Source organism: Sus scrofa, chromosome 3 (genome assembly GCF_000003025.6).
Source record: "Sus scrofa isolate TJ Tabasco breed Duroc chromosome 3, Sscrofa11.1, whole genome shotgun sequence".
Classification (NCBI taxonomy): Eukaryota; Metazoa; Chordata; class Mammalia; order Artiodactyla; family Suidae; genus Sus; species Sus scrofa.
In genome coordinates this window covers 52,213,983-52,239,422 of record NC_010445.4, presented here as the reverse complement: position 1 = coordinate 52,239,422, position 25,440 = coordinate 52,213,983, and the positions used below count along the sequence as shown (strand labels likewise).

Here is a 25,440-nt window from a genome sequence, read left to right as displayed (position 1 = left end):
CTCTCAAATTCTCGATTTCTGTTCCCTAGTCCCAGGAGACTCAGGACAGTGGTACAGAGAGTGACACTTCCTGGGCCGTGTGGGTGCTGGCACCTGCCCTCCTCACCTGCCCTGGCCCTTGCTGGTCCCACATGAGTGCATCGGGGTGGCAGGTCCCAGACCCACTCAGTCACTCCTTCCTTCCTCACTTGTCTCTGAGCGGGTCTTAGATGTGCCCCCTTCTGTCTCTCTGTCTGGCCGTCTCACACGCACACCGCCACTCATCTGGGCAGCCCCTCCCTGGTGGCCTTTTCTCCTCACCTCCCCCCATCTTCCATTTTTATTAACATGGATGCCACAATTTCCATCAAAAATGAAAATCTGATCATACAACACCCTGTGGCTTAAAATCTTGACATGACTGTTTTGTCTTCTACAAATTGCAGTCCCAGCTCCTCAGCCATGCCCTTTGCGTCCTTGGCATTTTCCGTTTCTCCAGCTTTGCCTCTTGCCACCTCGCTTTTGATTTATGCTCCAGAATGTGATGGGTTTCCCCCATGCTCTCTGCACCATGAGGCTCTGGTATCACCTGGTCCATATTAGGCTCCTCTTCCCTCATTCCCAGGACACCTCTCTCCCCATGGACAGTCTGGCATCATGGTGTGACTCTATGGCCACTCTCCCTGCTGGCTGGTGAGCTCTATGAGCCAAGTCCTGGGTCATTATTGCTAGTTTTTCCCCCAGGACCAAGTGTACATGTAGTAGACATTTAGTGTACAGTTTCTGATTCCTCAGGGAACAGAAATATTAGCAAAACTTACATCTGTCATCAGAGTGTGCGGTGATTGATAACAGCTAAGATAGGACTGTGACCATTTGGCAGACAGTGTTCTTAGCCCTTCATATATGACAACTCTTTTAATCCTCATAACAGGCTTCAAGAACAAATACCATTATCATCATCCCCATTTTGTTGAAAGGGGGAACTGGGACACAGAGGCTGAGTTTTTATCTGATGTGCCATTGATGGGTCTGTGGGATGTAGCTTGTGATCATATGTGGCTGATACCTAAATTGTGACCATCTTAAAGAGTAGATTCTCCTTTTATATTTTACTTATTTTTTTGTTTTTTTTATTTCACTAATTAAAAATTTTTTTGAACTTATTTTTGTCCCTGGCACTAGCACTCTGCCTGGCATACAGTAAAACACAAATGATGTTGAGGGGTTTCCTGATTTTCCCACCTTTCAAGGGCTGGCAGGGTGAGGGCTAGTCAAGTTAGGCTTTACCCTTGGAATTTCTGTGTTTAGGGTATAAGGGTGCTTTTGTTAATTTTTGTTGGGAACCTGTTTAATTTGGTCTTGGGTGGTCCTGCTTCCTCTTCACTGTTCTCACTCCCTAGGGCATGTGACCCTTAACCCCTATCCTATGGCCTGGCGCTGATCCCTTTGCCCTGGGGTCCTGGGGGCTGATAAGGATTCAGAGAGTTCCCTGCTGAGGGCAAGGAGCCTCTGCCACCCTCCCTGCTTCTTTTCAGAGCAGTTCCAGGCAAAGTAACACCCAGACCTCTGGTGCTGGGCTTCCATGTTTTATAGGCTGTTAGCTAGGAAGGGGTCTGAGGTCATCCAGTGCATTGCCACCTGGACAGATGTGGAAACTGAGGCCCAGGAGGAGCTATGTCCATGATCACACGGGCCTTAGATGTGCAGTTATTGAATGTGGTTTACCCACCATTGATTGTGAATTATATCTTGAGACACTGTATGAACTCAGCCTGGTACCTTCCTGTCTTCTTCCCTGCCTACTCACACAACAAGCCAGAGCCTGCAGCTCATTGAACTAACAACTGGCAGAGGTCAGTCGATTTCGTAGCATCTTTATTTCATTTTTAATAAACTAATATGAGTAATGGCAGTGGTAATTGGGAAATGTTTTAACCCTTTGTTTTCTTCCTTCTATCATAGAGATTTAAAACACACATCTTTGGGTTTACAGAAAGAGGAAATAAGCCAGATTGCAGGACTTCAAAGCCTTCTATCTTATCTCATAGTCTGAATGGAGTTTAAAGGCAAATATGATAATAATACTCTTAATGTAGACTAATTTGGGGGAAAGCTAATTTACGCGAGAAAAATGACAGGATCTTTAAGGAATGTGGTCTTACCGCTCTGAAGTAGGGTGTGAGGCTTGAATCCATCCGGGGTAGCGATCCTTGTCCTTAGGCTGGGGGTAAATTGAGGAGACTAGAATGGGGGTGTCATGAATGCTTTGAATGTCTTTTTTTCCTTGCATTTGCAGGCACCCTTCAGAGATATTGCGAGTTTGGTTCCAGACCACCGTGGTCAAGCTTGTATTGCAAGAAAGTGAGTTACACGAAGTTTAATTTCCCAGGGCATATAAAAGTTAGATTTACATTATACTTTAGTCTATTAAATGAGCAGTAGCATTATGTCTACACAAGCAATGTACATGCCTTAACTAAAAAATGCTTTATTGCTAAAAAGTGCTGACCGTCCTCTGAGCCTTCAGCGAGTCATAACCATTTTACTGGTAGAGGATCCTGCTTCAGTGTTGACAGCTACTGACTGAGCAGGGCGGTGGTTGCTAAAGGTTAGGGTGGCTGTGGCAATTTCTTAAGACAACAATGAAGTTTGCCCCTTCGATGGACTCTTCCTTCTATGTGGACACTGAGAGGCCATTGTAATATTATTAATTTCATCACTGGTGTGTCTCAGGGAAGAGGGAGACCCCAGGAGAGAACTGGGGGGATGGCCAGTTGGTGGGGCAGTCAGAACACACACATGTATTCATTCACTTTGCTGTCTTATATGGACATGGTTTGTGGCACTCCAGAAACAGTTACAATAGTAACATCAAAGGTCACTGAGCACAGATGAATATAACAAATACAATAGTGAAAAAGTTTGAAATATTGTGAGAATACCAAAATGTGACATAGACATTGGAAAGGAGCAAATGCTATTTGAAAAGTGGTGCCAATAGACTTGCTCCATGCAGGGTTGCCACAAACCTTCAATTTGTAACAACAGCAACATGGTATCTATGAAGTACTATAAAGCACAGCACAATAAAGTGAGGTCTGCTTGTGTTTAAAAAGCACATTGTAACATTTTTTATACCTTTTTATACCACTTCTTAGTTTCCAGCTAGTATTAAAATGATTGCATGTCATTAGAGTCTGAATGTGATGTCTTAGTTAAAATGTTTTGTGCTTGCAATTACCTTATAACTGTAGATAAGAATATAGGCAAAGTTCAACTTCTGTAAAACAACTAAAAGGGCAGATTTTTTTTTTTTCAAAACATGAAATGATGTGGCCTGTTCTGAACATCGTGGACATTGTCCCCAAGGTCAGGGGTAGCTATTTATTCATTTTTTTTTTTCACTTACTCTGTGAGCACTTACCAGGGGCTTCTGAGTCGCCAGGGCACTGCTGGATGTCGTGGGTGCAGTGATAGGCAAGTCATGGTTCCTGAACTGCGAGGCTTCCTGTCCTGGGATAACTGCAGCCCTGTGCTATGCATTAACACAGGTTGCTGTGGGGGCACAGGGGAGGAAAGCCTAGCCAGGCAAGGATTCTGGGGGCTCCCTGGGGCTGGTGGGAGGAGGATGACCTTGGCTGAGACCTGATGGACCGGGAGGTACCTTGACCACCAGGTAATGGGCAGGGGAAACAGCAAAGGCAAGGTTTCTGGGGTGGAGAAGAGGGCAAGTTGCGGGCTGATGCCCACAGACTGGGCTGAGGGAGAGGGAGGCAGAGGATTGAGTCTGGAGGGAGAGGTCAGAGGCTCAGCACAGAGGACCTATATGCTTTTGCTGAGGGGTGTGGACTGTTTGGAGTACACAGGGAGCCAGTGAAGGTGTTTGTGAATCCATACAGGATCTCTGGAGTGGATAGAAGCAGTAGGTCCGTAGGCAGAGAGACCAGTAAGGAAGCAGTTGGCGTAATTAATCCAGGCAGGAGCTGGTGATTGCTGAACTAAAGAGGCAGCCATCATGAGTGTGAGTTAACTGGACAGGTTTGATGCTATCAGGGGATGGATTGGTTAGGGCTGGTGAAGACAGCTCTGGAGATGGCCAGAGATCAGGACACTAAGCCCAGGTCTCTTGTTGGGTGGGTAGGTATGTGCTGTGCCAGCCACTGGGGTGGGGAGCAGGTTGGTGGGGAGAATGAGTTTGGTTTGAGGCTTATAGAGTGTGAAGAAGTCAGGTGCCTTTGGATAGACTTGTGCCAAAGCTCACTGGAAGAATGAGATTGGAATTCACGGCACGTAATTGTAAGATCCCATTCAGGAGCAGCAGATGGAACATTCAGAAAGGACAAGGGGCCATACCGAACATTAACTTCATTTGAGCTTGAGCAGTTGAGAGAGGGAGGTAAAATGGAGTAGTTTTTTTTTTTTTTCTTTTTTTTTCAATTTCAGTGGATATTATTTTAGGGACTTTATGGATAAGGCCAGGGCATGTTTTCCTTCCAGCATTGCTAAGTGCCTAATCTGATTACACCCTCCGCCTTGTATGTTACGAAATTAAAACCATAGGCTACCAGGAACTCATTTTCATACATTGCCCTACAGCTGATGGATGCCTGTTGTAGCTGATGCTACGTTGATGTGGCCTCTAAACTATTCTGAGGGGCTGTAGAAGTTTTGTTTTTGCTTCTTTTTCTTTGTGATAAGATTCATACATCCTTGTTGTAGCAATTTTAGCTAGAAAAACCGCAAAGAAGGGGAAAACCAACCAACCATAAGAACCGATCCAATTTTAACTTACTGTTATTTCTTTTAATCTTTTTGGTGCATGTCTGTACAGTTCTCCTGTTTTGTACCAATGGTTTAGTGTCTTACCTCACACAGTGATGGTGTGACCTTTAGCAGGATCTGGGAATATGGGGAGACTTTGCAGGTGGTCTCAACAATGGGTGGGGAACAAAGCCATGTAAGTAGAGGCCAGATGTTTTAGGGTCTAGTAAGTAGTCTGCTTTGCGTGTAGCGTAGATTAGATTTGGAGGGAAGTTTAGATGGAAATGAATATTGGAAAGATGATGGAAATTTTGTTAATCTTAAGTTGGGTGAGTTTGTATCCAATTCTATCAAAAATCTCTATCTTCCTCTTCCCCACTTCCATTCAGAAAGTACATCATATGAATGATGTAGGGAGCCTAGTTAGTGTGACTTGGGGGTGTCGGTGGGGCCAGGTGGGGAATCAGTGTGCATAGTTTTATATATTTGGGGCTGGGGATAGTGACATTTAAAATTTTTTTCTTCATTCCTCTGTTTCTCCAGGAGAATATGAAAGTATTACTCAGGCTTGCCTGTTTCATAGTTGTACTGATGTCTTCTCTGGAGGCTGGTAAGTTAAGGATTTCCTTGTGTTTTTGTCTGTGAGAAAAATCTGTTATTTAACATACAGGAATACTTTCCCTAACAGAGTCCTTCTTCTTACCTGTGTCTGTGGGCTCCTGGGAATAGAGCCTTCTGGTCACAGAACTGCAATGCTGCACAGTCTTTCCCATCTTTGCTTCTTATTCTCTCACTTACGCATTGGGAAACTGAGGCCCAGTGAAGTTAAGAACCTAAGGTCATGCAGCTCGTTTCAGAGTAAGAGCCTCAATCCAAATCTCCAATATCTAGTCCGGGCCTCTTGCCACTTTGTAGCTGATGGAAGAGTACAATACGGGAAATCCTGGCATTGCCTCGGAGGAAGTGATAAATGCAGTCTTTATGAACCCACAGCTAAAAGCCATCAAGAAATCAAGGGACTGTTCCTTGTTTTCTCTATCCATTTTCTCTCTTCCTCTCTCTTGCTGAAGATGCCTTTGCACCCCTATTTTGTGACAGACACTAGCTTCTGGGGATGCAGTGATGAATAATCCAGACAGAAATATGTGCCTGCATGGGTTTACCTTCTAGTAGGGGAGAGAGGCAGTATACTGGAAAGTAAACATATGTTATGTCTCCCGGTGATAGGTAAACGTAGATTATATCATATGGTGATAAGTATAGAAAGAAAAAAAAAAAACAGGAAAGGAAGGTTAAAGTTTTGGGATTGAGGTAAATAGAAGGTTAAATTTTTTGATAAGTATGGCCATAAAAGGCCTCACAAAGTTGACTTTTGGGTTGAATCTGGGGAAGAGGGGAGCTATACAGATTATAAGGTTGGGGGTGAGGAAATATTCTAGGCAGCATGTACCAAGGCCCTGAGGCCACAAGTACTGGCACGTTCCAGGAATGGAAATCTGGTGCAGTTGGAGCAGACTGAAAGGTGAGGGACATGAAAAGGGATGAGGTCACTGGGGTAATGGGGGATGGTGATGAGTTGATCGTGTAGAGTCCTGTTGACCTTGCTAAAGATCTTGCCTTGTACTCTGAGTGAAATGGGAAGACTGCCTGGGTTCCCTCCTTAAAACCATAGAGGTGATCTAACATACATTTACAGGCTCATTTTAGTTCTTAAACTGTGAACAGATCATAGGGAGGCAAAGGCAGAAACAGAGAGGCCAGATAGGTGGCCATTGGAACCATCCAGGCAAGCATTGATAGTAGCTTATTCAAGGGTGATAAGAAGTGAGTGGTGAAAATGTGCATATATTCTGAGGACAGCCAACAGGATTTTCTGATAGATTGGATGTGGGTGTGAGAGAAAGAGGAGAATCAAGGATGATAAAAGGTAAAGGCCCGAGTAAGATGGAGTTGCCATTGATAGGGTGGGGGAAGGTTAAATGTTCAGACTGGACATGTTGCATTTAGCTGTCCATTAGATGTAAAAATAGCAGTGTTGACTAAGCCATCTGGAGCCTGGGGGTTAGAGGTGACAAATTGGAGACTTTAGCAAGCAGCTGGTCTAGAGACTAAGATCGGGCCATCTGGGAGTGGGCGTGGTTAGAAGAGAACAGAACTTCAAGGACTGAACCCTGTAGGCCTCCTAGGATTGGTGGTCAGGCTCCCAATCCCCTGAGAACTAGTGAAAGACTGGCCTAAAATATAGGAGGAAAGCTAGACAAGTGGCCAGAAAGCCAATTGAAGAAAGTATTTCAAGGATAAGAAGGACACCTGTCTGATGCAGATATGTTAAGTGAGGTGATGGTCTGAGTGTTATTTATTGGGTTTTACAATATGAAAGTCATAGGTGACCTTGATCAAAACAATTTTGGTGGAGTGGTGGGGGGCCAAACCCCAGATAAAGAGAAGAGTATATTTAGCTGAGACCTTAAAATTTACTCTTTGATCACTGTGACTGTTGTTACTGCCACTGCTAGGAGCTGAATACTTAGGAGTCCTCACTTAGTGCAGGTATCATGCTGAGTGCCTAGCTACTTTTATTTCAATTCTGTTTTAAAAAAGCCTGATAGAGGGCTCTAGGAGATATAAAATAAACCACCTATGTATAGTGTATTCAATTTGATGTGTTGACATACATACCCACCCCTGAAACCATCATCATAATTGAGATAATATTGAATATAAATCAGTTTGGACATAACTGGATAACTCAATAATATTACATCTGCTGATAAGAATATATGTCTTCATTTTTGGATCTCAAAATTTATTTAATTTTTTATAATTTAATAATTTTCATTAGATCAATGGTATGATGCATATGCATCTTATTTTTTTATTCCTTTAATTATATTCATAGTTGTACAACCATCATCACAACCTAATTTTAGAACATTCCTATCCCAAACCCCAGTCTGTCCCTCCCCCTGCAACCTGTCTCCTGTGGTAAGCATAAGTTTTTCAAAGTCTGTGAGTTTGCTTCTGTTCTACATGTATCATTGTATCCTTCTTTTAGATTCCACATGTAAGTGATAGCATATGACCTTTGTGTCTCACTGTCTAACTTCACTTAGCCTGTTAATTTCTAGTTCCATCCATGTTGCTGCAAATGCCATTCTTCTTTTTTTATGGCCGAGTAATATTCCATTGTGTATATGCACCACATCTTATTTATCCACTCCTCTGTCGACGGACACTTAGGTTGCTTCCATGTCTTGGGTATTGTATATAGTGCTGCAGTGAACATTGGGGTACACGTATCTTTTCAGGTCATGGTCTTCTCCAAGTAGATGCCCAGGAAAGGAGTGGGATTGCTAGATGAAGTGGTAATTCTATTCTGAGGAATCTCCATACTGTTTTCCACAGTGATTGTGCCAATTTACATTCCTACCAGCAGCATAGGAGTGTTCCCTTTTCTCCACACTCTCTCCAGCATTTATTGGTTGTAGACTTTTTGATGATGGCCATTCTGGCTGGTGTAAGATGGTACCTCATAGTAGTTTTGATTTGCATTTTTCTAATAATTAGTGATGTTGAACATCTTTTCTTCTGTTTTTTGGCTATCTGAATGTCTTCTTTGTAGATTTATCTATTTAGATCTTTTACCCATTTTTTATGGGGTTGTTTTTTAGATATTGAGCTGTAGAAGGTCTTTATATAGTTTGGAGATTAATCCCTTGTTAGTCACTTCACTTGCAACTATTTTCTCCCATTCTGTCTGTGCGTTATCTTTTCATTTTGTTTAGGGTTTTTTTTTTTTTTTTTTTTTTTTTTTTTTTTTTTTTTTTTTTAAAGGGCTGTACCCATGGCATATGGAGGTTCCCAGGCTAGGGGTCCAATCAAAGCTGTAGCCACTGGCCAATGCCACAGCCACAGCAATGCCATATCTGAGCCACATCTGAGACCTACACCACAGCAACACCGGATCCTTAACCCACTGAATGAGGCCAGGGATTGAACCAATAACCTCATGGTTACTAGTCAGATTCATTTCGGCTGCACCACAATGGGAACTCCTCTTTAGGGTTTCCTTTGCTGTGCAAAAACTTTTAAGTTTAACTAGGTCCCATTTGTTTATTTTTTATTTATTGTCATTACTCTAGGAGGTGGATCTGAGAAGATAGTGCTGCAGTTTATGTCAGAGAGTATTTGGCCTATGTTTTCCTCTAAGAGTTTTATAGTATCCAGTCTTATATTTAGGTATTTAATCCATTTTGAGTTTATTTTTATATATGGTGTTAGAGACTGTTCTAATTTCATTCTTCTGTAGCTGTCCAGTTTTCCCAGCACCACTTATTGAAAGGACTGTCTCTTCTCCATTGTATTTTTGTGCCTCCATTCTCATAGATTAATTGAGTGTGGTTGTATGGGTTTAATTCTGGGCTTTCTATCCTGTTCCACTGATCTGTATTTGTTTTTGTGCCAGCACCATACTGTTTTTCATGACTGTAGCTTTGTGGTATGGTCTGAAGTCAGGGAGCCTGATTCCTCCAGCTCCATTTTTCTTTCTCAAGATTACTGTGGCTATTCTGGGTCTTTTGTGCTTCCGAACAAACTTTAAAATATTTTGTTCTAGTTTTGTGAAAATTCCATTGACAATTTGATAGTGATTGCACTGAATCTTTAGATTGCCTTGGGTAGTATAGTCATTTTGACAACATTGATTCTTCCAATCCAAGAGCCAAGAGCATGGTATATCTTTCCATCTGTTTGTGACACTTCTGAATTCTTTCATCAGCATCAGTTTTCATAGTATAGGTCTTTTGTCTCTTTAGGTAGGTTTATTCCTAGGTATTTTATTCTTTTAGATGCAATGGTAAATGGGATTGTTTCCTTGAATTCCCTTTCTGATCTTTCATTGTTAGTATATCAAAATGCAGTTGAATTCTGTGTATTAATTTTATATTTTGCAACTTTACCAAATTCATTGATGAGCTCCAACAGTTTTCTGGTAGTGTCTTTAGGATTTTCTAGGTATAGTTGAATGTCATCTACAAACAGTGGTAGTTTTACTTCTTCCTTTCCAATTTGGATTCCTTTTATTTCCTTTTCTTCTCTGGTGGCTAGAACTTCCAAAACCATGTTGAATAGTAGTGGTGAGACTGGACATCCTTGTCTTGTTTCTGATCTTAGCTAGAATTCTTTCAGCACTGTGGAGGATGCTGTTAGCTGTAGGTTTGGCATATATGACCTTTATTATGTTGAGATAGTCTCCCTCTAGCCCCACTTTTTTTTAAAAATCAGAAATAGGCATTGGATTTTGTCAAAAGCTTTTTCTGCATCTATGGAGAGGATCATATGGTTTTTATTCTTCAGTTTGTTAATGTGGTGTATCACACTGATTGATTTACATATATTGAAAAATCATTGTATCCCTAGGATAAATCCCATTTTTGATCATGGTGTACAATCCTTTTAACGTATTGTTGGATGCGGTTTGCTAGTATTTTGCTGAGGATGTTTTGCATTGATGTTCATCAATGATATTGGCCTGTAATTTTCTTTTTTTGTGGTATTTTTGGTTTTGGTATCAGGATGATGGTGGCCTCATAGAATGAGCTTGGGGGTGTTTCCTCCTCTGCAATTTTTTTTTGAAATAGTTTCAGAAGGATAGGTGTTAACTCTTCTCTAAATGTTTGATAGAATTCACCTGTGAAGCCATCTGGTCTTGGACTTTTGTTTGTTGGAAGTTTTTTAATCACAGTTTTCAGTTTTAATACTTGTGATTAGTCCATTCATCTTTTCTAATTCATCTTGGTTTAGTCTTGGAAGATTGTGCTTTACTAAGAATTTGCCCGTTTCTTCTAGGTTGTCATTTTTATTGGCATATAGTTGCTTATAGTAGTCTCTTATGATCCTTTACATTTCTGTGATGTCCATTGTAACTTCTTTTTCATTTCTAATTTTATTGATTTGAGTCCTCTCTCTTTTTTTCCTTAATGAGTCTGGCTAAGGGTTTATCAATTTTGCTGATCTATTCAAAGAACTATCTTTTAGTTTCATTTATCTTTTCTATGGTTTTCTTCATTTCTATTTCATTGATTTCTGCTCTGGTCTTTATGATTTCTTTCCTTCTGCTGATGTTGGTTTTTGTCTGTTTGAAGTGGGGCTCAGAACTCTCTCTCTTGTGGATGAGCCTCTATTGTATAGTTTTGTGTTTTTATTTTATTTTATTTTTTGATTATTTACCCAATAAACTTTTTTTTCCTACTGTACAGCATGGTGACCCAGTTACACATACATGTACACATTGTATTTTATCTCATTATCATGCTCCATCATAAGTGATTAGACATATTTCCAAGTGCTACACAGCAGGATCTCATTGCTAATCCACTCCAAAGGCAATAGTTTGCATCCATTAACCCCAAGCTCCCAATCTACCCCACTACCTCCCCCTCCCCCTCGGCAACCACAAGTCTATTCTCCATGTCCCTGATTTCCTTTTCTGTGGAAAGGTTCGTTTGTGCCCTATATTAGATTCCAGTTTTAAGTGATATCATATGGTATTTGTCTTTCTCTTTCTGACTTACCTCACTCAAGATGACAATCTCTAGTTCCATCCATGTTGCTGCAAATGGCATTATTTTGTTCTTTTTTATGGCTGAGTAGTATTCCATTGTGTATATATACCACATCTTCCTAATCCAGTCATCTGTCAGTGGACATTTGGGTTGTTTCCATGTCTTGGCTATTGGGAATAGTGCTGCAGTGAACATCTCGGTGCATGTGTCTTTTTCAAAGATTTTTCTAGATATATGTCTAAGAGTGGGATTAGTGGGTCATATGGTAGTTCTATGTATAGATTTCTAAGGTACCTCCATGGTCTTCTCCATAGTGGCTGTACCAGCTTACATGCCCACCAACAGTGCAGGAGGGTTCCCTTTTCTCCAGACTCCATCTAGCATTTGTTATTTGTGGACTTATTAATGATGGCCATTCTGACTGGTGTGAGGTGGTATCTTGTGGTAGTTTTGATTTGCATTTCTCTAACAATCAGGGATGTTGAGCATTTTTTCATGTGCTTGTTGGCCATCTATACATCTTCCTTGGAAAAATGTCTCTTCAGGTCTTTCCTATTTTTCCATTGGGTTGTTGGCTTTTTTTTTTTTTTTTTTTTTTTGCTGTTGAATTGTATAAGTTGCTTGCATATTCTAGAGATTAAGCCCTTGTCTGTCACATCATTTGAAACTATTTTCTCCCACTCTGTAAGCTTTTTGTTTTCTTTTTGGTTTCCTTTGATGTGCAAAAGCTTGTCAGTTCAATTAGGTCCCATTGATTTATGTTTGCTTTTATTTCTGTTGCTTTGGGAGACTGACTTGAGAAAATATTCATAAGGTTGATATCAGAGAATGTTTTGCCTATGTTTTCTCGTCCAGGAGTTTGATGGTGTCTTGTCTTATATTTCAGTATTTAAGCCATTTTGAGTTTATTTTCATGCATGCTGTGAGGGTGTGTTCCAGTTTCACTGATTTACATGCAGCTGTCCGGTTTTCCTAGCAGCACTTGCTGAAAAGACTGTCTTTTCTGCATTTTATATTCTTGCCTCCTTTGGCAAAGATTAATTTCCTGTAGGTGTCTGGGTTTATTTCTGGGTTCTGTGTTCTGTTCCATTGGTCTGTATGCTTGTTTTGGCACCAGGACCACACTGTCATGATTATTGTGGCTTTGTAATATTGCCTGACGTCTGAGAGAATCATGCCTCCTGCTTGGCTTTTGTTCCTCAGGATTGCTTTGGCAATTCTGGGTCTTTTGTGGTTCCATATAAATTTTTGGATTGTTTGTTCTAGTTCTGTGAAAAATGTCCTGGGTAATTTGATAGGGATTGCATTGAATCTGTAGGTTGCTTTGGGTAGTATGGCCGTTCTTACAATATTAATTTTTTCAACCCAGGAGCATGGAATATCTTTCCATTTCTTTGCATCCTCTTTAATTTCCTTGATTAGTGTTTTATAGTTCTCAGCATAAAAGTTTTTCACCACCTTGGTCAGCTTTATTACCAGGTATTTAATTTTTTGAGGTACAATTTTAAAAGGTATTATATTTTTGTATTCCTTTTTAATGTTTTGTTGTTTGTATACAGAAATGCGACTGATTTTTGAATGTTAATCTTGTATCTTGCTACTTTGCTGAATTCGTTGATCAGTTTGAGTAGTTTTTGGGTTGAGTCCTTAGGGTTTTCTCTATATAGTATCATGACATCTGCATACAGTGACAATTTTCTCTCTCCTCTCCAGATTTGGATACCCTTTATTTATTTTGTTTGTCTGATTGCTGTGGCTAGGACTTCCAATACTATGTTGAATAACAGTGGTGAGAGTAGGCATCCTTGTCTTGTTCCAGATTTCAGTGGGAAGGCTTTCACCTTTTCTCCATTGAGTATTATATTTGCTGTGGGTTAGTCATAAATGGCTTTTATTATGTCAAGATATGTTCCTTCTAGACCCACTTTGGTGAGAGTTTTTATCATGAATGGATGTTGCACTTTGTTAAATCTTTTTCTATATCTATTGAGATGATCGTGGTTTTTGACTTTTCTTTTGTTAATGTGGTGTATGACATTGATTGATTTGCATATGTTGAACCATCCTTGTGAACCTGGGATGAATCCCACTTGTATTATCTTTTTTATATGTTGTTGGATTTGGTTGGCTAAAATTTTGTTGAGAACTTTTGAGTCTATATTCATCAAAGATATTGGCCTATAGTTTTCTTTTTTGGTAGTATCTTTTCCTGATTTTGGTATTAGGGTGATGGTTGCTTCATTGAATATCTTTGGGAGTGTGCCTTCTTCAACATTTTGGAGAAGTTTAGGGAGGATAGGTACATGTTAATCTTTGTATGTTTGGTGTAATTTGCCTGTGAAGTTATCTGTTCCTGGACTTTTGTTTGTAGGGAGTGTGTTTACTTCATACTCAATTTCATTTCTAGTGATTGGTCTGTTCAGTTGATCTGTTTCTTCTTGATTCAGTTTTGCCAGGCTGTAAGTCTTCTAGAAAGTTGTCCATTTCTTCTAGATTGTCACATTTGTTGGCATATAACTGTTCATAGTATTCTCTTATGGATTTTTGTATTTCTGCAGTTGTGATTTCTCCTTTTCATTTCTTGTTTTGTTTATTTGGGTTTTTTTTCCTATCCTCTTGGTGAGTCTGGCCAGAGTTTTGTCAATTTTGTTTACCTTTTCAAAGAAACAGCTCTTGGTTTTATTGATTTTTTAAAATTGTTTTTGGAATTCTATTTTATTGATTACCACTCTGATTTTTATGCTTCCTTTCCTTCTGCTGACTTGAGGTTTTGTTTTTTTCTTCTTTTTCTAATTAATTAAGTTGCCAATTTGAGATTTTTCTTGTTTTTGAGGAAGGCCTGTATTGCTGTGAATTTCCCTCTTAGTACTGCTTTTGCAGCATCCCATAGATTTGGAATGGTTGTGTCTTCATTATCCTTTGTTTCAAGGTATTTTTAAATTTCCTTCTTGATTTCCTCATTGACCCATTGTTTTTTTTTTTTTTTTTTAGTAGCATGTTGTTTAGTCTTCATGTAGTTGGTTTTTTTTCTCATTTTTTTTTCCTGTGGTTGATTTCTAGTTCATGCCATTGTTGTCAGAGAAGATGCCTGAAATAATTTCTATACTCTTAAATTTGTTGAGGTTAGCTTTATGCCCCTGTATGTGATCAATCCTTGAGAATGTTCCATGTGCACTTGAGAAGAAGATATATTCTGATTTTTTTGGATGTAGTGTCCTAAAAATGTTAAGTCTAATTTTTCTATTGTGTCTTTTAGGATCTCTGTTGCCTTATTGATTTTATTTCTAGAGGATCTGTCCATTGATGTGAGTGGGGTGTTAAAGTTTCCTACTATGACTGTATTCCCATCGATTTCTCCTTTTATGTCTGTTAGCATTTGTTGTATGTATCTAGGTGCTCCTATATGAGGGGCATATATATTGATGATTGTAATAGACTTTTCTTGAATGGATCCTTTTACCATTAAATAGTGTCCTTCTTTGTCTTTCTTTATGGCCTTTGCTTTAAAGACTATTTTTTTCTGATATGAGTATTGCATCCCTCGCTTTCCTGTTTTGTCCATTAACATGAAATATCTTTTCCCATCCCCTCACTTTCAATCTATATGTGTTCTTTGCCCTAAGTTGAGTCTCTTGTAGACAGCAGATTGTAGGTTTTTGCCTTTTTATACAATCTTCCACTCTGTGTCTTTTGACTGGAACATTCAGTCCATTGACATTTAAAGTAATTATTGATAAATGTGTATTTATTGCCACTTTAAAGCTTGTTTTTCAGTTGATTCTGTATTTTTCCTTTGTTCCTTTCTTTTTTGGGGGATGCTTTCCACTTATTTTATGCTCATGTTCTTTTCTTTTTAGTTTTCATGAATGTACTGTTTGGTTTTGATTTGTGGTTGCTCTGTTTTTTAAGTATGTTAACCTCTTCCTATATCTGCTTGCTTTAGTCTGATAGTCATATAGGCTCAAACATGTTATTAAAAATAGTCTATATTTTCTTTCCTTCCCCACATTCTGTGATTTTGAAGTCTTTTCTAACATCTTCATGTTTGTCCTTTTTCTGTTCCTTGTGTTTATTGTCACTTTTACAGTAGTATTTTTTTTTTTTTCCTTTTAGTTCTGTATGCTGGCTTATTTAAGCGATTGCTTTCCAATTGTGATTTCTTCCATCTCCTTTCTTCTTCTTTTTTTCTTATTTAGAGAAACTCTTTCAGTATTTATTTTAGAATGGGTTTAGTATTGCTGTACTCTTTTAGCTTTTGTTTTTTGGAGAAATTATTTCTCCTTCTATTTTAATTTTTTTTTGTCTTTTTGCCATTTCTTGGGCCACTCCCGCAGCATATGGAGTTTCCCAGGCTAGGGGTCTAAATGGAGCTGTAGCCACCGGCCTACGCCAGAGCCACAGCAACATGGGATCTGAGCTGCATCTGCAACCTATACCACAGCTCACAGCAACGCCAGATCCTTAGCCCACTGAGCAAGGCCAGGGACCGAACCTGCAACCTCATGGTTCCTAGTCGGATTTGTTAACCACTGCACCATGACGGGAACTCCATCTCCTTCTATTTTAAATGATACTCTTGTTGGGTAGAGTATTCTAGGCTGCAAATTTTTTTCCTTTTAGAACTTTGAATATATCTTGCCACTCTCTTCTGACCTGAAGTGATTCTGTAGAGAAATCAGCTGCTCACCTTTTTGGGGGTTCCCTTATAATTAACAGTTTTTCTCTTGTTGCCTTTAGAATCCTCTCTTTATCTTTTGCCATTTTTATTATAATATGTCTTGTTGTGGGCCTATTTGGATTCAACTTGTTTGGGACCCTCTGTGCTTCCTGCATCTTGATATCTATTTCCTTTAGGTTTGGAAAGTTTTCAGACATAATTTATTCAAATATATTTTCCATCCCCTTTTTCTTCTCCTTCTGGAATTCCTGTTGTGTATAGATTGGCCCGCTCTATATTATCCCATAGATCTCTCATATTGCTTTTGTGTTTTTTCATTTTGTCTTCTGTCTGCTTTCCTGATTGGATGATTTCCATTATTCTATCTTCGAAGTCACTTACTCATTCTTCTGCATTATTCATTCTGCTCTTTAGTGACTTTAACTCTGAGTTTCTGCAAATGAATTTTCTAATTTTTCTATGTTCCTCCTTATATTGTCTAGTTTCTTTCTAAAGGAATCTGCATTACCTCCTTCCAGGTTCCCTCTGCCATTGTGTTTCACTCCCCAGCCCATAGCTTGCTGTTCTCCAGACTGCAGCACACTGTTCCTTAGCCCCTCAGGCTGTCTCCACACAGCCAACCCTAGTCCCCTCCCAGAACTGACCTGTGGAGTCTGACTCTCAGTGCCCAGCCCCTGCCCAAGCGTCTCAGGCTGTGGTGTTTGGGGAAGTGGTGCAGATGGTCTGTGTGTCTCTCATTCTACTTTGCCTCCTCAGTTTAGCTGCTGCACTTTTCTCAACAACTTTCAGGTCCCTCCATCTCAGCTTATCTCCCCAAGGGTTAGGTGGCTTCCCAGGGTGTGGGTTCCTTTTCTCTTTCACAGCTCCTTCTCAGGAATGCTAGTCCCGTCTTGGTTCCTTTTCTCTTTCTTTTATTTTTCTTTTGTTTTACCCAGTTATGTTGAGAGTTTCTTGCCCTTTTTGGAGGTTTTTTTCTGCCAGTGTTCAGTAGATGTTCTGTGCATATTGTTTTACATGTAGATATGTGTTGGGTTTTTTTTGATATTTATGGGAGAAGGCGAGTGCAGCATCTTACTCCTCTGTATCTTGATCCTTCTCTGCTACTTTCTTCCACAAGGTTGTTACTTAGAAATAGTTTATTCCTTCAGGTCTTTTAAGCTTTGTTAATAAAGCTATAACAGAGTTTATTCTAGGCCTGTTTTGCTCCATCTACTGAATCAAAACCCTTCTGGGTTCTCTACCCCATATCCCTTTGTTAATGAGGTTGTCCATTCTCACTGTTGAGAGCAGCAAATATTCCCAGCATGTGTGTGTGTGTTCCAGGTATTATTCACTCTAATCCTCTTGCAATTATCCCTCTGGCCTTGAGTAGTTTTCTTACATGCTTGTACTAACTCATACTCAGCTGAAACTCGAGACTCTCTGTAGATCTCCAAAGCTTTCTTATTCATTATGTAGCTACAGTCTCCCTAGTACTCTGTCCTGCAGTCTCTTGGTTTACATGGACTCCTGGTTCCATCTCGTCAACTCAAGAGAAAACACTGGGTTTTGCATATGTTTACTCCCTGAATCATCAGGCCTAGAATCTCTATCCAGACAGTAATTTGGGAAAACCATAGCGCTCCCTTCTTTATTCCCCATCTTTCTGTCCTTTGCTCCTTTATGTGGAACAAAGGACAGAAAATAATGTCTTGAACATTCTTTCTTCATATACTCTATCCATTTTTGTGTTGTTCAGGTGGGAGGTTAAATTCTGGTTTTTCTATCTTTTTACTGAAGCAAACATCTCTCCTGCTACCATATCCCCAGTTTTTAGCTGAATAAAGAGGGGATTTGGCTGGTTAAATGACTTGCTTCAGACACACAGGTAGTAAGTGACACCCTGGATTTGAATAAATATTTCAGACTTCCAAGCTAATTCTCTCAAACATAAGGCTGTTAATACTCTCATGTATAACACAAATTGATATATTTATTAATAATCAATATGTTTAGATATTCCACTGAGAAACAGTCAGAAATTTCTTATAGAAATGATTTTCCTTTTCTTCCTTTTAAAGATAAATGTGAGGAGCGTGAAGATGAAATAATTTTAGTTTCTACTGCACATGAAATTGATGTTCGTTCATGTCCTATTATCACAAGTGAAAATAAAGGCCCTATAATTTGGTATACAAATGATGGTGAGACACCTATATCTATGAAAAGAGACTCCAGGATTCATCAGCATAAAGATAAACTTTGGTTTGTTCCTGCTAAGGTAGAGGATTCAGGAGATTACTATTGTGCAGTGAGGTAAGAAATGAATTCATATGTTACAAATATGCATTGTATGTACCTGCAATAGTTAAGGACAGACAAATATTTCAATGAATTTGTTTTTATTTATTTTAGAAATTCAACTTACTGCCTCAAAATTAAATTAGCTGCAAAGTTTATAGAGCATGAGCCTAACTTGTGTTACAACGCACAAGCTGTATTTACACAGAGACTACCGGTTGCAGGAGATGGACAACTTGTATGTCCTTATTTGGAGTTTTTAGAAGATGAAAACAATGAATTACCCAAAATACAGTGGTATAAGGTAATTTTATATTATAAATGGCATTTTACTTCTTCAACAAATAAAATAGTTTTCTAGAATAGACAATCACTTGATTCTGCAAAGTACTTTTTCATTTGGTATATTTGTTTTTGAGTGGTAGAACTCAATAGGACATTTAAAAAAAGTTTTAAGATTGTTATATATTTAATTTGCAGCTTAACAAAATATTTTTTTGTTTCATTTACTAAAATACAGTTGAGCAAAGTGTAGTAGGCATAAAAGATGTTTAAAGGAACTATAAATTTAGAGATTTTAAGATATAACTACTACAAAGTATATTACAAAGTGTATTTTGTGTTTTATTATGAATATTAAGTGGTCCTGAGGTAACTTAGTGGTTTCTGTAACTTCCTGAAAAGGGCTTGGACAGCACTCCATGGAACACATCATGTTTTGGTATCTTTACCTGGTTTGTTGAAGCTTACATGGGGAATCATCTTGTAGATGTTTAAAACATAAAATGATGTCAGTGAATAATGGAAGTATGGCATTACTAAGAAGTGATAGTGTTCTCTCCTCAAATGCGTTTTTCTTGCAAAACAAGTTTGCTTTCCCTTTTCTTGAAAGTGCAAGGCCCATAGGCATAAAAACTTGATATCCTGGGAATATAATTTTGACTTTGTAAAAAAAACAATATTAAAAATCATATGCAAGGAACCTTTTGATTAATACATGTGTGCATGTATATGAATATAAATAATTGACTTGTGATACTTCCTTCCTCTCCCTCGATCTAGGATTGCAAACCTCTCCTTCTTGACAATGTAAACTTCACTGGAATAACAAATACACTCATCATAGCAAATGTGACCACCGCACACAATGGGCACTATACCTGCCGTGCATCCTATACACACTTGGGAGAGGAGTATCCTGTCTCCCGGGTGATAAAACTGATTACTATAGGTGAGTTGTAGCTCCAATCCTAGCAATTTAAATCTGGGAAAGTCCAGAGACAACTGTAATATTGCCTTTATTGTCCATGGAGGGACTAAATCCAAGAGAAGTTTGATGACTTTCCAGAGGTCCCATGGCTTTAGTTTTTGTTGTGACATGCTATGTATGTGTTTCCCATTCCTGTTTATTCCAGTGCTGACTAAACAGAGATGATGATCAATGTTTTAAAACTGAACTAGGAGGCTTGTTCTTTGCAGCATGGCTAGAGATGGTTCCCCAGAGAGCTCTTGGACTCCTTGGGCTGGTATAGGAAAAGGACAGTTCTGAGACCTCTTACTTGGGGAGTCTGAGTGTCTATCACTCATTGGCATGATGGATGTATGCTAATGGACTTTGGAGTAAGTTACACTCTTATTAGCTCTGTTAGCTTAGTCATTTAACTCTCTAAGACTGATTCTTTCTCTGTAAGATTATACAACCTTCCAAGGTTGTTGGGAAGTTAAAAATCAGGTGTACTCAACTTGTAATGTGCTTGGTGCCAAGCAGATGAGAAATAAATAGATGTGTGATGATGAGGCTTGTTTATTTTCCTGAGGCTTCTATTAACCACGTTCTATATTAAAAACTATCTTACAACAAAATAGAGGAAAATCCACCCCAAATTACCCAAGGACAGGCAGAATGCTCAATCTTTCTGTAAATACCAGGGTTTTTATAAACTTGCAGTAACCTAAGAATAGAATTGCTCTAACCAGGACTTCAAAAGTTAAAGGTGTCTTTCTTAGTAGTTATTCTGGGAGAAAAAGCATAAATTGGGAAATCCCAGGTAAACCCAGATTAAGACCACTTTGCAGATTGCTTTGTTTTCTCTATTCTACAATGATTTATTTTTTCAAAGGTTAATTTTATTAAATTAATTCCTTAGCTATGTCCTACAAGCATCAGTGACTCATAATTTTCAACAGTTCTTGTATCACACCATCTTGAGTTCTTAGAAGCCTCTTTCTGGTCATTATGTAACTCTGATTTGTTTCTCATGGGATCCTGTAACCATACCAGTAGATAGAATTTTAGGGAAAATGGGGTGCACTATAGGATTTAAAAAACAGGTCAAATAGGTTTTAAAGAATCTCTGCCATCTTTTCTGGTCCCTTATGTAGAAATAATATACTTAATCAGGGGGTGAGGTTGTATTTTGTTTTCTTATAGAGGTGGATTCAAAAATATTTATTGGGCAGACTGGCTGAATGAATATAAGAACAAGACTCATATATGTGCTGTTTACAAGAGACCCACTTCACACGTAAGGACACATACAAACTAAAAATGAAGAGATGGCAGAAGATCTTACATGCAAGTGGAAATTAAAAGGAAAGCTGGAGTAGCAATACTTACATCAGAAAAAAAAAAGGCTTTACAGATGCTCACAAGAGACAAAGAAAGATACTACATAATGATCAGAGGATTAATCCAGGAAGAAAGATATAACAGTTGTAAATGTATATGCACTCAACAGAAGAGTACCACAATATGTAAGGTAACTGCTAACAGCCATAAAAAGGAAAAATTAGCAGTAATACAATAATAGTGGGGGACTTTAACACAACCCCACTTACATCAACCCCACTGTCCTATCTGGACAGATCATCCAGATAGGAAATCAACAAGGAAAATCAGGCCTTAAATGATCAGTTGGACTTGATTGATATTTATAGAACATTCCATCCAAAAGCAGCAGAATATATGTTCTTCTCAAGTGCACATGGAATAGTCTCCAGGATAGATCATATCTTGGGCCTAGATCAAGCCTTGCTAAGTTTAAAAAAGTTGAAGTTATTTTAAGCATTTGCTCTGACCACAATGCCATGACACTAGAAATAAACTAAAAGAAAAAAAAACAGCAAAAAACCACAAACTCCTGGAAGCTAAACAATATGCTACTAAATAGCTAATGGATCACTGAAGAAATTAAAGTGGAAATCAAAAGAGATTTAGACAATTTTTTTGTTACTTATAGACAAATGACAGTGAAGATATGGCAATCCAAAACCCATGGGACACAGAAAAAACAGTTCTGAGAGGGGATACAATCCTGTCTCAGGAGACAGAAAAAATCTCAAACAAGCTAATCTCACACCTAAAGCAACTAGAGAATGAAGAAGACTAGAGAAGGAAAGACACAAAAAGCCCAAAGTTAGTAGAAGAAAAGAAGTCATAAAGATCAGAACAGAAAGAAATAGAGACAAAGAAAACAATAGAGAAGATCAACAAAACCAAAAGTTGGTTCTTTGAAAAGAAACAAAAATTGAAAACCTTTAGCCAGACTCATCAGGAAAAAAAGGGTTCAAATTAATAAAATTAGAAATGAAAAATAAGTTACAGCTTACACCACAGAAATACAAAGGATAATAAGAGACTACTATAAACAACTATATACCAATAACATGGACAACCTACAAGAAATGGACAGATTCTTACAAAGGTACAACCTTGCAAGACTAAACTAGGAAGAAATAGAAAAAAAAAAGTAGACCAATCACAAGCAATGAAATTGTTATTTAAAAACTTCCAAAAATGAAAGTCCAGGACCAGATGGCTTCACAGGTGAATTCTATCAAACATTAGAGAAGAGTTAACAATTATTTTGCTGAAACTCTTCCAAAAAATTATAGAAGAAAGAACACTTTAAAGCTCATTCTATGAGGCCACCTTTACCCTGATACCTAAACCAAAGATACCACAAAAAAAATTACAGGCCAATATCACTGATGAACATAGATGCAAAAATCCTCAACAAAATATTAGCAAACCAAGTCCAAATATATATTAAAAAGATCATACACTATGATCAACTGGGGTTTATCCCAGGGATGCAAGGATTCTTCATTATCTGCAAATCAATCAATGTGATATACACCACATTAACAAGGTGAAGAATAAATGATCTCAGTAGATGCAGAAAAAGCTTTTGACAAAATTCAACACCCACTGTTTTTTTTTTTTTTTCTGAAAAAACTCTCCAGAAAGTGGGGCTAGAGGGAAACTACCTCAACATAATAAAGACAATATGTGACGAACCCACAGCTAATGTCATTCTCAATGGCAGAAAACTGATCAGGAAGAAGATAAGGATGTTCACTTTCACCACTCTTATTCAACATAGTTTTGGAAGTCTTAGACATGGAAATCAGAAAAGAAAAAGAAATAAAAGGAATCCAAATTGGAAAAGAAGTAAAACTATCACTGTTTGCAGATGTATCTAGAAAATCATAAAGACACTACTAGAAAATTGTTAGAGCTCATCAATGAATTTGGTAAAATTGCAAGATACAAAATTAATAAACAGAAATTGATTGCATTTCAATATACTAACAATGAAAGATCAGAAAGAGAAATTAGTGAAGCAATTCTATTTTCTATTGCATTGAAAAGAATACCTAGGAATAAACCTACCTAAAGTGACAAAAGACCTGTGCTCTGAAAAATATAAGACACTGATGAAAGAAATCAAACAGATGGAAAGATATACCACACTCTTGGATAGGAAGAATCAATATTGTCAAAATGGCTATACTACCCAAGGCAATCTACAGGTTCAATGCAGTCCCTATCAAGTTACCAATGACATTTGCCACAGAAATACAATAAAATATTTTAAAATTTGTATGGAAATACAAAAAACCACCAATAGCCAAAGCAATACTGAAAAAGAGAAACAGAACTAGAGGAATCAGGCTTCCTGACTTCATACTAGACTACAAAGCTACAGTTAAAAACTGTATTGTACTTGTACTGAAACAGAAGTACAGATCAGTGGAACAGGATGAAAAGTCCAGAAATAAACTGAAGCATCTATGATCAATTAAACTATCACAAAGGAGGCAAAAACATACAGTGGAGGAAAGACAGTCTCTTCACTAAGTGGTGCTGGGACAACTGGACAGCTGCATGTAAAAGAACAAAATTAGAGCCTTTTCTAACATGATACACAAAAGTACATTTGAAATGGATTAAAGACCTAAATATAAGGCCAGATAATATAAAACTTCTAGAGGAAAACATAGGCAGAACACTTTCTGACATAAATTGCTTGATTCAATAATAATTATTGAATAATTATTATCAATAGGAGAATGATAATTAAAATGAGAATAAACCAGGCATAATTAAATGTAAATGTTTTTACACAGCAAAGAAAACCATAAGTAAGATGAAACAACAACCCACAGAGTGGGAGAAAATCTTTGCAAACAAAGGGATGGACAAGGGATTAGTCTCCAAAATATATAAACATCTCATGGAGCTTTATATCACAGCCATAAAAGTATAAAATAATGACATTTACAGCAACATGGATGGACCTACAGATTATCATACTAACTGAAGTCAGGAAAAGACATATCATATATCATCTATGTGGAATCTAATAAAAATGATACAAAAGAAGTTATTTAAAGAATAGAAACAAACTTACAGATTTCAAAACAAATCTTATGGTTACCGTAGGTGAAACCATTGGGGAGGAAAGAATTGGGAGGGTGGGAATAACACATGCACACTACTGTATAAAATAAAGTGATTAACAAGAACTATTGTGTAGCACAGGAAAATCTACTTAATAGTTTGTAATAACCTATATGGAAAAAAAGAATGGATATATTTATATGTATGACTAACTCAATTTGCTGTACACCTGAAAGTAATACAACATTATAAATAAGCTATACTCCAATAAAATAAAATTTAAAAAATTATTGGGCATCTACTATGTTCCAGACACTGTTCTAGGCATACATTAGGGAACAAAAGTGACAATATCCTTCTCTTATGGAGTTTTTTTTGTGTGTGTGTGACTGTAGTGGAATCATGGGTATTCAAGTTCGTAGTTTCTCAGTCTCAGCCCCTGATCAACCCAGGAAGCCCATCGTCTTATAAATAAAAGATTAATTTTGTTGGAAAAAATTTTTAATGCTCATTTGAATAAATTATGCCAAAATGTTTGGCATTCTTCAATAACTATGTGGCTTTCACTCTTCAGTCAGTCATTGTGAAAAATACTGATTATAAGCAGGTTTAGCACTAGATGGCTTCTGGTTAACAGTGCTTCATCCGGGGAAGTACTTTTCCATGACAATTCATTTTTCCTGATTTGCATGAAGAGAGGCACTTGTCTATAGACCCAAGGCCCAGTGATGTGTGTGGGGTTTTTAGCAGCACCAAACTCTGATTTCAGAAGGCCTCGGGGTTTATGATTTTGCTGTGGCCTCCTACCTTTACCTCTTGCCTTCTATCAGCTGCCTTGTATGATTTGGTTACTGAAGGGACTATCAGGCAGATGCTCTGTGGTATATTTGGTGTATTTTGCCAATTATTGTCATCTCTTGAGATTCTGATCTATAAGAGAATGAGAAGCCCTGTGGATGCTTTTCTTTCAGTGAAACACAGGATCACGACACCTGAAATTGTCAGTCCAGCCAATGAGACGATGGAAGTGATCTTGGGTAAGTGGGCTCCATCTAGGATATGCTGAAATCAGAATTTAGAACTCGAAAATTAAGATAAACTATACCTTTACTGCACATAGACTAAGCTGTTTACTGGATATACTTAAAATTAGAGGGAAAGTGACAAAGATTATGTATTAAACATTTCTTTAGATTTCTTGCCTGTCAGTCATCTAGCTATGTATGATTGGCCTATGCTTACCTTCCTATGGATGCATTACTCATAAAAACACCAGCCAAAGACCAAGTTCAGTAGGCCTAAGAATAAGAAATGTAACTTATTTGACATAGGATGGATTTCTTATAACCAGAGTTCAGCTTTTAGGTAGAAGAGTAAGACTATAGGCCAAAAAGATAGTCTTTCTAGAAAACTATTTTTCCAAGTTAGTGAAAAGCTTTACTTCAAGAATAAAGACAGTGCTATGCAGTATAATAGCCACTAGACATATG

General features: G+C 38.1%; 1 protein-coding gene across 6 annotated transcripts in view; it reads left to right on the top strand.

The window, feature by feature from the left end:
• The window catches only part of IL1R1 (interleukin 1 receptor type 1), a 141,823-nt gene that overhangs the window by 95,312 nt on the left and 21,071 nt on the right, over positions 1 to 25,440 (top strand). For all 6 annotated transcript variants that reach the window (XM_021087128.1, XM_021087129.1, XM_013995919.2 and 3 more), the window contains exons 3-8: positions 2,279 to 2,343; positions 5,287 to 5,353; positions 18,045 to 18,279; positions 18,379 to 18,568; positions 19,327 to 19,495; positions 24,922 to 24,987. In XM_021087128.1, the coding sequence (XP_020942787.1) occupies positions 5,293 to 5,353; positions 18,045 to 18,279; positions 18,379 to 18,568; positions 19,327 to 19,495; positions 24,922 to 24,987 (721 nt within the window). In that variant the 5' untranslated portion in view covers positions 2,279 to 2,343; positions 5,287 to 5,292. The remainder of the gene's footprint in view (positions 1 to 2,278; positions 2,344 to 5,286; positions 5,354 to 18,044; positions 18,280 to 18,378; positions 18,569 to 19,326; positions 19,496 to 24,921; positions 24,988 to 25,440) is intronic.